This window comes from Lepisma saccharinum, chromosome 1, assembly GCF_977018435.1.
Source record: "Lepisma saccharinum chromosome 1, izLepSacc3.1, whole genome shotgun sequence".
NCBI lineage: Eukaryota > Metazoa > Arthropoda > Insecta > Zygentoma > Lepismatidae > Lepisma > Lepisma saccharinum.
In genome coordinates, this window is record NC_139229.1 from 146114422 (window position 1) to 146129144 (window position 14723).

The 14723-nt window shown below is 35.3% G+C and overlaps 1 protein-coding gene across 4 annotated transcripts in view; it reads left to right on the forward strand.

Annotated features, from left to right (window-relative positions):
* Chd1 (chromodomain-helicase-DNA-binding protein 1) overlaps positions 1-14723 on the forward strand; it is a 91755-nt gene that overhangs the window by 19957 nt on the left and 57075 nt on the right. For 3 of the 4 annotated variants that reach the window (XM_083139941.1, XM_083139952.1, XM_083139944.1), the window contains exons 2-4: positions 1357-1496; positions 8175-8379; positions 12837-12973. In XM_083139941.1, coding sequence (XP_082996067.1) covers positions 1357-1496; positions 8175-8379; positions 12837-12973 — 482 coding nt within the window. The remainder of the gene's footprint in view (positions 1-1356; positions 1497-8174; positions 8380-12836; positions 12974-14723) is intronic. The other variant, XM_083139948.1, reaches the window with a different exon arrangement.

A 14723-nucleotide genomic window follows, 5' to 3' on the forward strand; every position in this document is an offset into this window, starting at 1 on the left:
TTGTCTGCCGCAACAGACTAGGAAGCTCAGAAAACAGCTCTAAAACAATAATAAAGTATTGAAATTTGTTTTGAAACAACACAAAACTGGTAAAAACCTTACGTAGAAAATTTACCTTCTTACGAAATACACTAAAAATCAATTGATTTTTCACAGTTAGCAAATAGTGCCGTCATAATTTCTCCCGCACTGCTGCTATGTCTCATCTGGTTCAACCGCCCTTTTCACGATGTGGGGTAAACCTGTACACTGTCCCATGATACATGCACGATTTTCTGCATTGCATAGTTTCCTTATTTTTTACGATTTTTCAAACACCCTGTCGAACTTAGGCACATTGTCGAAATTAGGGACGTTTACCTTAATACTCTAAAAAAAGGAGACTAAAGTAATCTCAACATAAATAACATACTGATAGAAAATGTAGGTTAAAACAACAGGTGATTATCTTTCTATAGATTTTATCATGCGAGTGTAATTAGCCTACAGCACAGTTCCCATTATGCATTGCAAGCAAGATATATTGACTTTTGAGTTTACTTGAAAATCTTTACATGTGTATTTGTGTGAGATATTAGAATTACAATATTTTCCATTTATGAATGATGATAACTAGTATTTGGTAGCTTCAGTTGTTCACTGTGAAATCAACATGGCAAAGTTATTGTGCCTCATCTGTTGTCATGATATTAAGCAGCCATATTTCTGTCTTCAGTTACAAAGGCTAAGGATATTGTGTTCCTTAATTACAGGTGAGACATGTCTATTTCTTTGTAAACTTGCTGATGTGTTGTTATCAGGATTCTAAATTAGATTTTGATATTTAGTACATGGTGAACAATACATAACATTTAGGCAACAAAACTGACTACATAGTCATTAAGATGGATTCAAGGTACCAGAACTAGTGTCTGAGAAATCTACAATACATTTGTACATTTTTTAGGAACACATCAAGTGTATTCCTAAATATAAAACCTTTTGGCTAGCAGTAGCATGACACTTCAAAAACATGTCCATAACTGACACTTCAATATTTGCAACACAAGTTGATTGATGCTACAAAACTAGAGGTCCTACATACAATTCCAGGTTAAGGGCTACTTGTGATCGTTCTTTCATGAATTTAATATTGGATCCATTTACTATCATATTTATTTAAAATAATTGCAATTAAGGTTGCAAAGTGTAGTATAGTATAAAATTGAGTGGTAAAAGGAATAATCTAGAAATGTTGAATATCCGTGTGAGCTCATGTAAAAAGAATGCAATTAACATGAAAATTTTCCATCATGTAACTTTCTAGACATTGATTGTCAGATAGTCTATGGATTTTAATTTTTTGGCTGGTTCCAGACATCAGGTGAAGAATCAGGCCAGGAGTCAGGGACAGAATCAGAGAAGAAATCTTCAGCTTCAGGGTCAGATAATGAGTCCAAAAGTGGATCTAGCTCAGGAGCTGGATCGGGATCGGATTCTGGATCTGGCTCAGATAGGTAGGTGGAGAGAAGATAACTTTTTTTACTTTGCATGAAAATAAAAGTACTCTGTTATATGGAAAAACTGCAACTTAAACTTCTGCTACATGCTTGAGCTTATCACTTTTCCAGTCTTACGTTTCAATATTGGATGTATGTTGTTGTGCTCATCACATCATAAATAACATCTGTTAATCATTTATCCTCATCGTCGCAATTGACCCAAGAGGTAGAAAAGTGACGTAACATATAAAAATGAGAAGATACACAATGTAACAGTCTTGGAGTGCATTCTGAAGTTGAGAACTTATTTACAAACTAAAGTACATGCTTTCATGTTTCAAGTGTGATAAAATAGGGTGTTTGAAAAGTCAGGCAACCAAGACTGTGGGCATACATAACTTTTGTGCACATTTTTTTTAAACATTAAACAAGAAAATATTCTCTCCATTATGGGAAAAAGTTACTAAGGTGTAAAAATGAAAAATGTGCGAAGTATAAAGGAACCGATCTTACTTAACCTACCCATCTTTTTGTTTGATACATTTTTTTTATCTGGGCATTGATTGCATAACATAACCAGATGTCGGGCACACATACTGCCGTCTTATATGACCAATGTTGCCAGTACACCTTGCAATTTGAAAAAACTTACTTTTTTATGAATATCATACATAATTTACCCCATAAATTGTCTGCAATGCATAAAATGCGTAAAATATTATCGTTCTTTTTTTAATTTGACATATACCCACAGAGACCATCAATACACACGTCAAATCAACCAATTTTTATTTTAGAAAAAAATCATTTTAAGTACATAGGTTTGTACATGTTTCTAGATATCAAAACCAATCTTCAAAAAAAATATTGTCTTTAGTTCTCCTGGGGCAGCCATTTTTTCAACATGGCGCATGGTTTTTTTTGCTCATGTAGCAGTATACAGAAACCTTAATATCTCAAAAACCATTAAAGCTAGAGACCTGCAACAAAATTCATTTTGTAACTAATGAAGTATACTTCCTATGATATTCAGGTATGTTTTGCTTGAAATTGCATCGTAAGTACGAAAATTATGGTGGAAAATGGGGTAACAATAGTTAAGCCCGATTTTTTTAATGAAGGGGTTTAGTCTAAGACTTGATTTTTTTTTCATGTGTAGACCTACCTGCAGGGCAGTAGCGTACGCAGGATTTCATCAAGGGGGGTGTTATTTCGAAAACTTTGTACAAATTCACATTACCATTGTTTTATTATACTTTAATTAATTATAATAATAATTAATTAATAATCCTTATAATTAATTAGTTTAATTACTTCTAATGCAGCTGATATTTATGAAAGAAATAGAACAAAATTACATTTCCTTTGTTTCTTTGTTACAAAATAATTGTCTAGTCAATGGTTATTTGTATATGATAAACGAGACATTTTAAGTGTGAAGAAAATCCATATAAAAAGCAAATATATTAAATTTATTGAAGTAATCGAAATATGAAACTCATTCAAAGAGCCATTCTGGTCTACTCTGACAACTTCGTGGGATATCCGGGTTCGATTCCCGGAATTGGTTGGAATTTATCCAGCCTTGTCTCCGCACCCAGCCTCATAGCAATGGGTATCTGAGAGCAACCCTGGGGGATGTAGGCTGCCGGAGCATGGTGCTCATCACATCACCTGCAAAAATAGTTCGAGATCGAGAATCTTTGGGGCCCACCACACCACTACGTGTGCCTTCATGGCACGGTGCTATATGCACGGGGGAATTTACATTACCTTTACCTATGGAACTCGCCCAGGATGATGATGAAGCACGAGAATACATGTTGCTAAATTCCACTGACTCTATGTTTTCGTTGAAAAGTAAGTTTATAGACATTCCAACACATTTATCACTTCTAGGTGATTCACAAAGCACTTCTTCAACATTATTTAATGATGTAGATGTAGACTCAGCATCACTTGAGAGTTCACAAGGGGATGTGAAATCAGTACCGGGAAGAACGTTTGCAATAAGGTCGGCACACTGCAACGAAGCAAGGAATTTTCACAATTCTCGCGAGAGTCACTGCGCAACAAAAAAAATTGCAAAATTGAACTTTGCGGCCGCTTAGATTGTGTTTGGAATGTTGTGTTTTTCTTCATGCTGCATGGGAATAATAATTCAAATTATTATTATTATTATTATTACTGTCGGAGATCTTTGACTGTGATAAATTAGCCATTTTTAATTTTTTTCTACAGCATTTTCCATAATATTTCAAAAGCTCAAAGGGGGGGGGGGTTAAACCTGGTAACCCCCCCCCTTGCATACGCCACTGCTGCAGGGTGTCTGTAAATAAAATATCAGTACTTAGAAATGCACCCCTTTTTTACAGCATGGGCTCAAACATGGCCGTTCATTGAATTTTAACAGTTTTCGGGGTTAAATATCTCAGATGGGTGCCCTTTAAAAATTCTGAAATTTGGCACATAGGAAGGAAGCCCTTCATGAACCTAACTCACAGTAAAAATCTCAACTTTTAGATTCAACTCGTTTTGGTCAATATGAGGTAACGTATGTCACCTAATTTCTGACATTGCAAAGTAAGGTTAAACTACATCCCATACTTAGAATAATGAAGTCTTTTCTTTTTCTTTTTTAAATTTGGGTGAAATAAAGGCTCAGAAAATATAGTAACATAAGGTTTTAATACTTGACTTACCAGAAATTGAAATTACAAGGTATGACAATTGAAAATCTGCGAAATTTCATTGCGAAAGGTTTGATTTATTAGGTACCGACGACCAGTTGGTATTGTCAGCTCCAGTTTCCTATTCATTCTCTTTGTTGAATCAGGCAGGATTCTTTGTTTTTCGAGCAAGATCACTTTATTGTTTTTCTGCAATCAGCCTCCTCAGTTTTGAAACAGGAGATGCATAAAAAACAGAACAGACTTCATGCATTTCCTTTAGTTTTCCTTGGCTTGGCACAAAGACGTGATTTCAATTCTGGCATTTAAGTGAGTCACTTTCTCCACATATGAAACTTTTACTCCAACATATCAGGCATATTGATTTAACTTTCTTGACACTTTTTTTTTTACCTTACCTTACTTAACCTTTTCTTTAAGTGGTACTTCTTAAGATCACAACATACTTTACCATATAAAAAGCTATATTTAATGGTATTTGCATATTGTCTCTAAGCCATACACCTGTAGTCTTGACCTAAGAAGTGTTATCATTTTCAATGACTTTGTTAAGATTAGTTAAGTCTTTGGAAACCTTACGAAAAGGGTATTTATGACAGTCCTCTCCAGTTAAAAATATTACAGAACACTCCATTTCCTGTCACAGATAATGGACATTCACAAGTCACTACTCTCGGCACATTAGGCAAAGGAAGAATGCCAGCAGCGATTGTCCATGCACAGATCGATTCCAGGCTTGCCTCATATCCTGTCAAAACATGTCTCTGAATCTTCTGCTGTGCATGACACATCTATTTCAACGAATGTCTTTTCTTGGAAGAAAAAAAAGTGGAACATAAAGGAAACAAAAGATAATATATTCTATCAGCTTTGACACTCCAAAATAAATAGCCTACTTTCAGTGGACTGCCCAAGGAGGGGTTTGTGGGAGTCAGTAACCCAATACCTTTGGCCTAGTATTCCATAAACAATTACGTCAAAGGCAGGATAATGTGGCACAAAACAGGGCTGTATACTAAAAAGTATATGTAACTCCCCTCCCCTCCCTTTTGAAATTCCTGAGCATGCCACTGCCTATCTTAAGCTGCATGTACTGCTACATTGATAAAAAAAAAGGGGCAAGTTCAGTTTTGGAACTGAACTGGGTACTGGTCGTGGGTACCTAATAAATCAAACCTTTCGCAATGAAATTTCGCAGATTTTCAATTGTCATACCTTGTAATTTCAATTTCTGGTAAGTCAAGTATTAAAACCTTATGTTACTATATTTTCTGAGCCTTTATTTCACCCAAATTTAAAAAAGAAAAAGAAAAGACTTCATTATTCTAAGTATGGGATGTAGTTTAACCTTACTTTGCAATGTCAGAAATTAGGTGACATACGTTACCTCATATTGACCAAAACGAGTTGAATCTAAAAGTTGAGATTTTTACTGTGAGTTAGGTTCATGAAGGGCTTCCTTCCTATGTGCCAAATTTCAGAATTTTTAAAGGGCACCCATCTGAGATATTTAACCCCGAAAACTGTTAAAATTCAATGAACGGCCATGTTTGAGCCCATGCTGTAAAAAAGGGGTGCATTTCTAAGTACTGATATTTTATTTACAGACACCCTGCAGGTAGGTCTACACATGAAAAAAATCAAGTCTTAGACTAAACCCCCCTTCATTAAAAAAATCGGGCTTAACTATTGTTACCCCATTTTCCACCATAATTGTCGTACTTGCGATGCAATTTCAAGCAAAACATACCTGAATATCATAGGAAGTATACTTCATTAGTTACAAAATGAATTTTGTTGCAGGTCTCCAGCTTTAATGGTTTTTGAGATATTAAGGTTTCTGTATACTGCTACATGAGCAAAGAAAAGCCATGCGCCATGTTGGAAAAATTTCTGCCACAGGAGAACTAAAGACAATATTTTTTTTTGAACATAGATTTGTACATGTTTCTAGATATCAAAACCAATGTACTAAAAATGAATTTTTTCTAAAATGGTCATGCAACCACCATTGGATGGTTTGGCATGGAATGACCCACATCGAAAATTATTGCAACAACTCTATAGTTCTCTTTTATCCATGTTTCTCTTTACTTCATACAAAAACTCTTCTACACCTTAGTAACTTTCCTTGTACTGAACGTTCATGTAGAGCTGAACTGAATTGTTGTTTTAAGTCCACTTTATGCACAGATAGGCTAATCGGGACTGGACCTAGAGCTTTAAAGTAGGATCCGAACCACTGTGCAATGTACCTCCACCAGGTATCTAAACCTGGGACCCCTTTATCACAAAGCAACAACGTTCCCACTACTCCATTGGAGGGCCAACATTCGTTCACAGAATCATTTTCTTGTTTAATGTTTAAAAAAAATAGCCGTATGGACAAAGTTAATACCCAGTACAAAAGTCATGTCTGTAGCTTTTTGTACAAAATTTACATTTGCCCAAAGTCTAGTTTCCTAGACTTTTTGGACACACTTTACACTAATATACTCAAGCAACTGAAATATGCTTTGCACATCTATATTGGCCTCTATTACAATTATTTGAACTTGATATTTTATGGCACTCAAGTGCACAAAGGTCTGTATTTGCCACTAGGTACACTGTTGTGACATGGTTATTCACTTGGGTCATCATGGGGTTGTTTGATGTTTTATAATAGCAAAAGTGACATGAGGTGGGCCTGTTCACTATCAATGTTCACTTCATAATAGCATGTGATTATTAATTTCAGTGTCTATTGTGCTAAAGACAAGGTAAATAATATTTTTAGGTTTGATGTTTGACTTAAATATAGCTATAATGTGCTGAAGTACTGTGTGCATAAATGAGCTAGTAAATATAGAATGGGTAATGTATCCACCATACCTTAATTTTTCCAATATTTTGTTTCAACAAATCAGTATTTGACCATAACTTGCAAACAATATGTAAGTTACTCTCTGATGGTTAATTGACAGTAGATAGCTTGATTGATTGATTATTTTACTTTACTTTTTGTGCCGTTTTTGGCTAATTTGAGAAGATGGGGATGAGTGATGATATGATGAAATTTATGAATGGAAACTTGCAAACATCCATGCTCAGGCTGGGATTCGAACCCGGGACCCTTGCCATTGTAGCGCAATGTGCTAACCACTCTGCCATGGGGGCTGGCTAGTAGGTAGCTGGAGTACTCTTTAAACTGTATATGAACATTGTCTATATATATACACACATCACTAGCATGTAATAGCTTACATGCACAACAGTCCTTTCATACTCACTGATACGGTAAAATGCATAAATCATTGGTAAGTGATTTACATAAGGGAAAACATATTCACTGATTGCACTGTGGTTTTTTTCAATGAAAGCAGAACAGAGGGTACAGCCACAGCCATAGTACAAATTATGATAATATTAGAGAAACATGTAAGATTTAAATTTAATGACATTATTTAAGAATTATGAATATTTTGGTTCAATCCATGTGTATGGACAATCTACAAAGAAAAACCACTGGCACTGCATTATTTTAATTTTTCTATTTTAATATTCCTACAGTAGAACAAGAATTATGGTGGAGTGATTAGAACATTGTGTTACAAATGCCAGGGGTCTTATGTTCGAATTCTGGATAGGGCCTGTTTGTATTATCATTTATTTCATTAGTTCATCATTTATTCTCATTGTCCTGATTAGCTTAGAAAGGTAGAAAAAGCAATGATGATGAAAATTATAAACCTCATTCCATTTCATTGTTTCATTACCACACACACACATTTTCTCCATAAATTCAAAACATCTCGAAAAGACAGATACACAATTTAAAATGTTCTGACAGGAGAGGATGTCATAGTGTACCATTCTAGTGTACCATTCTTGCCTGTAAAAATCCTATGATAACTTTTGACTTTTTTGTTTAGATTATTTTAACTGTATAGTGTATTTGACAAAATTTGGTAATAAACTAGGTTTGCATGTCTAATATTACATTCTTCGGCTTGTATTTCAGCGACTCTGATTCTAGTAGCTCTGGATCATCCAACTCCAAAAGCCATTCTGGGAGTGGTTCTGGATCAGACAGCCCCTCAAAGACCTCACCTGAAAAAGTTTCTAGTCCTGACACAAAAACTGACTCTGAAAGTACAAAGACTCCAAAGAAAGAACGACTTGCAGATATTAAGCAGGTAAAGAAGGACTCTGCAACAAAGTTAGAGGTAGGCCATCATGCGAGAATAAAGATTCACAAGAATAAAAATGAAAGAAGTTAGTGATTTCGGCTGCTTTTCTCATTTCAATCGCTTTCCTGTACTTTTCCTTGTTTGTATGCATTTGGCTTGGCTATGTCTTATATGTCCATTAGGGGCGGTTGTGGTGTATTTTATGTGATTGGAAAGGTATACATGTGATGCAAATATTAATAATACATAATATTGGAATTTTTGTGTATTTTGTACAGGTGCCTTAAAATAATGGACACATGAGACGGTTTAATTTGCCTACCTCTAATTCATGGTGTAATACTACAAAGTAGGCAGCATTTGGCTTTGGTCTCTTGCTTTATGTATGTTGCATGTATGTATAATATATGTGTTAAGGACAAGTGGGCAACTGCATGCTTGGTGCCAAGTAATCAAAAGAAAAATAATGCATTGAGGTTTAATTTTTAATTCAATTGATTGGTGTGGTAAAGGGAGATGTTGGGGTATGGGATTGTACCAAATGAGTTAGTAACAATAATACATTTCATTTTGCTTTTTCGAAATTGAACATGTATAAACATGATGAAGTGTGTGTGTTAATCATACGTGGGTCGTTCAATATATAAGTTTCCCTATGCTGTAAAAAAGAATATTTTTAAGATACATTAGAAAACTATACATACATGTGTAGGAAGATCCTTCCTCACTTCTCCACATAATCCCCATAGAGATCCAGGCATTTGTCCCACCGTTGCACCAATTTGTCCATACCCTTTGCAAGAAAATCAGGGCTCTGGCTATTGAGCACTATTGTCACATTACGCTTCACTTCTTCCTCTGTTTCGAAACGGTAACCTTGCAATTCAGACTTTAACACCGGAAAAAGATGGAAATCACTCTGCGCTAAATCTGGGCTGTATGAAGGGTGGGGCAGCCGTTCCCACCCCAATTCTTCAATTTTGTGTTGTGTTTGCACTGCTGAGTGGGGGCGAGCGTCATCGTCAAGAAGAATGACACCAGCTGATAGGAGACCTGGTCGCTTATGTCGAATTGCGTTTTTCAGTTTATCCAATGTTTGACAATAACGGTCAGGATTAATTTTTCTTCCTCGCTCCAAAATGTCCATCAGCAGAACACCCTTAGCACAGGGAAACTTATATATTGAACATCCCTAGTACAACTAATCCATAATAAATAAAACTGCTGCGAATTTCATAAAAGCCAACCTTCATATGCCTTATCTACTAGGTATATTCTAAAACAAACTTTTGTTTTATCTAAGTAAAGGAACAATGTGAAAGTTACATTATGGATTAAAGCCTTAGAAAAAAGCGTCTCAACCTTTTGAAGGACAGATTTGCCGTGAAGCATACTTAATTTTTGCAAGTGCAAAACTTTCTTCGATTAGAATGTGAAAGCTAGATTTTTTGTTAATTTGTAGTAACTATACATGCTAGAAGACGAGTATTATAGGGTGTCTGATATGCTACATGTTTCTGTCATAAAACTTTTGTTTCAGTTAATTTTATTAAAAGCTTTGAATTTATTTAGTGCACACACAAGTCATGACTATAAATGATGGTTCTTATGCAGAAATAAGGATGAAATTTGTGCTAAGCATCGTTCTCTTCACCAATAATGGCATTAGATATATATTTGGCAACTCAGCTTTTACATTCACCACATTTCTTAAAGATAATGAACTAAACCTGCAAGAAGAATGTTTTTAACTCACTACAATGGTTCTTTGTGAAATTAGGTTCACTTAACTTGTCATTGTCGTGTGCTCGCTCTGTAATAATGCATGGGATTCATGAAACAACTCGTTAATACTTTACTACACAGTCTTCCCAAACAACAAATCATTTTATAAGCAGCTTCACCGACATGAGTGAACGTAACCCTTGGTGCAACAGCCCACGAGGGCCAGGTCCTACATACTGACCGCCAGCCACACTTTCACTTGCCGAGGTGGAATATCATCCAACCAGTTACAGGGTGAAGTGTGGTCAGCACCATGAACCCCTAGTCATTGTAGGTTTTGGTGACTGGGTTACCCTACTCGTTTGTAGCTTCCCTATTTCCTCAAGATGGTCCGTGGCCACCGGTCCCATTCACAGGCCAAAATCTCAGGAGAAAAGTTATTACGCCTCCCCCAAGAGACTTGAACCTGCACGTGCCCCGTAGCTGGAGCCCAAAGCATGAAGCCTTAGACCGCATGGCCACAGTGTGGGACGAAATGAGCTAAGGGGACAGAAATTATGTCTGCTATCAGACACCCTGTAATTTACTAGAGTGATATCACATCAGATTTTAGTCACTGCTTGAAAATGCTCTATAGCTGTAGAGCATGTAGATCATCCTTGCTTTTTGAGACCCTGTCTGCACATATTGCTAGTAAGCTATGTTATCACATATCTGATATTTGAGTATGAAAATGTAGTTATTCACGTTAAAGTGTAGTTATTTCACAGGATATTATTAAAGACTAAGAAAAAAAGTGGTGCCAAAGCTTGTGCTGTGAGTGTATGATGGTTCAAACAGTTAGTAAAATTCGTGATGCTAATCATTTCCGATGCAGCTCCTACTAGCTCTCAGAGTTGTGATGGTGTAATTTTTTCTTCTTGTGCATCAGTTGAAGAATATGGTCAAGTTTCTGATTTCATGTACACTAATTTAACTAATGTAATTAACTTCATAACATATAAGATCATTGTGAGTATCCATTTTAGAAGTAATTAGGTGCAACTGAAAGTTGATTATTTCTATTTTTCCTCTGGAAAATTTAGAGAAAATTACAGAATTGTAAAAGATAGAAACCTTTAGAAGAAAATGGGATGGTGAATGTATTATCATTTGTCACATGTATTGTTTTCATTGTTTAAGAATAAAATCTCATCATAATATCAGTGTGCTTCAGAATAGAAAGTATAAGATGTTAAAAAAAATTTCTGTTGGCATTTAAGGTCTCCTACTGCAACATAAAAAACACAGCTCATACCAACATTCATTGCTGCAGTAAAACAAGTTATCCTTTTTTTTTCTTTCTTCCAAGAACCTTTGATTATACCCAATCTTATTTTTGCTGTGGTATTTTTTTGTAATTCTTGCAAGCATAATCTTAATACTGATATTATTTGTACTATCAAGTCATTCATTATCAATGGCTGGATGTCTTATCGTTATTTTTATACAATGTTTATGTGGATATAATTGTTAGCAGGGTGCATACTGATTGAGGCATCCTTGAATTCCATTAATCAAATATGAATTCTACTTGAATTTTGTTCCAGAATGCAGAAAATTTAGTTACAGTGACACCTCATTCTAAAATAAAGCATTATGTATTTTATTCACTACTAAATATTATAGAGAGTACATTTCTTCCTTTTACATGCAGTGGCAGTTCACAAACATCTTCATATTGTTAAACCTCCTGTTAAAAAGGAATGGACTGCTTATAATATGAAATAATGCATAAAAATGTTAGTCCAACATAGAACAGGACCGTGTATTGTGATATATAATGTATATTCATTCATGGCTTTTGCGTAGATCACGAATAACCCAAGAGATAAAAATGTAATGACTATCACCTATTGTTAAGTGTAACAGATTTGATCTTTTGTATCAAACACATGAATTTGCACTGATCATTATGATCAGTGTATTGTTGTATCATATGCAGTTTCTGTCACCCAGTGTTTCACAGATCTCTCTGGGAGCCACTTGAGATATCAGGGGCAAAGATGAGGAATTACCAAACTGTTGATCTCAGTCGCTCTTGAGTGGTAGCCAAGTTATGAATTACCAGAAGCAATAAAGACATTAATCCTCTGCCTTCAGAGACATGCTGTCTAACTTCACATGAAACATATCTATACACTAGTATCATTCTGTCTCACATGCAACTAAACCTTGACATTGGCTATCACTCATGTACGAGTAGAAATAATGAATGTTTGGGTATTAATCGGCAATTAGTTAATTAATTGGGAGAAACTAGGCACCAATAACATCAAGGGCAACAGATTCCTTTGTGGTGGTAGCACTGCCAGTCTATTCCATGCAGGTAAAACAGCAAGAGTGAAAAATCAGGTGAAACCAGGGCTAGCTCGAAAGCTCTGTTGGTAGAGCAATGGCACAGTATGCCAAAGACCCAGGTTCGGGCATTAGTCGAGGCTGCAGTTTTCACTGAAATTTGTACGTAGTATGTCTCCAAACCATAAGGTATTCCAATGTCTTAGAATTGTCCTCAATGACCAAACCTGCCGCTGATTGGGATGTTGCAACTATCACAATCAGGGAGAATTTTTCTGGAAAATCTGAAATTATCTTAATTTTGTCTCAGTAAAAAAGTATGCTCCCTGGAGAGGTTTCTTATTATTATTCTTTCTTTTTCGGTCGCAATTTTAAGTTTCATGTTAAGTTTGTGTTTTGCAGTTTGCTTTGTCATGTTGAAATTCTTTCAGTGCTGGGAAGAAAATCCTGATGTGTACGGAATTCGTAGATCAGGCAGATCTAGGAAAGAACCTGAGAGACTGAAAGTAGCGGAAAGTGATTCCAGTGATAAGGGAAAGAGAAGAAAGAGCAGAAAGTCATCTAGAAGGTGAGTGCTACAAAAAAAAAAGATGAAAATAGCCTAACTAACTAACTAACTAATTCTCTAGCCTTCTTAAACCCGAAGGTTCATGGCTGCAGCAACACAGGCCTTCCATGTTTCCCTATTTTGAGCAAGTTCTATATACTCTTTTCCATCCCTACCGATTTCCCGTAGGTCCATCTCAACGTTGTCCCTCCATCTTCGTCTTGGCCTTCCTACAGGTCTCTTACCATCAGGTTTCCCAACAAGAATCCTGTAAACTCCTCGTTCCTCTCCCATTCGTGCCACATGGCCTGCCCACCTAAGTCTTCTTGTTTTAATTATTCTAATAATATCTGGACATGAATACAAATTATGTAGTTCTAAATTATGTAACCTTCTCCACTCACCTGTCTCCTCTTCCCTTTTAGGTCCAAATATTTTCCTAAGGATCTTATTTTCAAATACTCTCAATTTATGTTCCTCTTTCAATGTAAGGGACCAAGTTTCACATCCATATAATACTACAGGCAAAATTACTGTTTTGTATATTTTAACTTTTAGTTTCTTAGATATTAAATGAGAAGACAAAAGTTTATGAAGAGAGAAGTAACATGCATTTCCTGAATTAAGCCTACTTTTTATTTCCTCTTTAATATAATTTTCATTTGTTAATATTACTCCTAAGTATTTGAATTTGGAAACTGGTTCAAACGAGTTGTTATCAATAATTAGATTTTGATTATTACCTAACACTTGGTTTCGGCCTGTAAGCATATATTTAGTTTTCTCTTTGTTAACTTCCAAACCTATCTCTTTCGCAGTTTTGAAAAATATTTTAGCATTATTCTTAATTGTATTCACATCATCCCCCAGTAAGTCTACATCATCTGCATATGCTAACAACTGAGTCACACCATTTAATTTTAGTCCTTCTTTAGTTTCTTTTACCTTCCTAACAGCATATTCTAAGGCAAAATTAAAGAGCAATGGAGATAATGCATCTCCTTGTTTTAACCCATCATGAATTGTAAATTTGTCAGACATATTAATACCCACACGAATTTTACTTACTGTTTCACTGGTGCATACTTTTATCATACTAACAAGCTTCTTAGGTATTCCAAACTCAACTAATATATTATATAGTTTATCTCTTTTGACTGAATCATATGCTTTTTTGAAATCAATGAATAGCTGATGGACATTTTGATTATATTCCCACTTTTTTTCAAGTGTCTGTCTGATGTGAAAAATTTGATCTGTAGTTGATCTGTTACGTTTAAATCCACATTGATAATCACCTATGATTTCATTAGCATATGGGGTTAGTCTTGTTAAAAGAATGTTAGATAATATTTTATATGTTGTTGAGAGTAGAGAAATTCCACGGTAATTATTGCAGTTCATTTTATCACCTTTTTTAAACACAGGAACAATTATGGATTCTTTCCACTGTTGAGGGATTTCTTCTTTATTCCATATTAAACAGATTAATTTATGAATTTGATACATTAATGAATTTCCACCATATTTAATTAACTCAGCTGGTATTAAATCAATGCCAGGTGCTTTGTTATTCTTTAGCCTTTTAATAGCATCTTTAACTTCAGTCAAGTTGGGTTCTGGAACTAAAGGTTCTGCTGTGTGTGCTTCATTCACTTCTGATTTATCTCCTACATGGACATTTAAAAGGTCATTAAAGTAGTTCTTCCATCTATTTAGAATATCACTTGGGTCAGCTAGAAAATCACCGTCTTTATCTTTTATCAAGTTT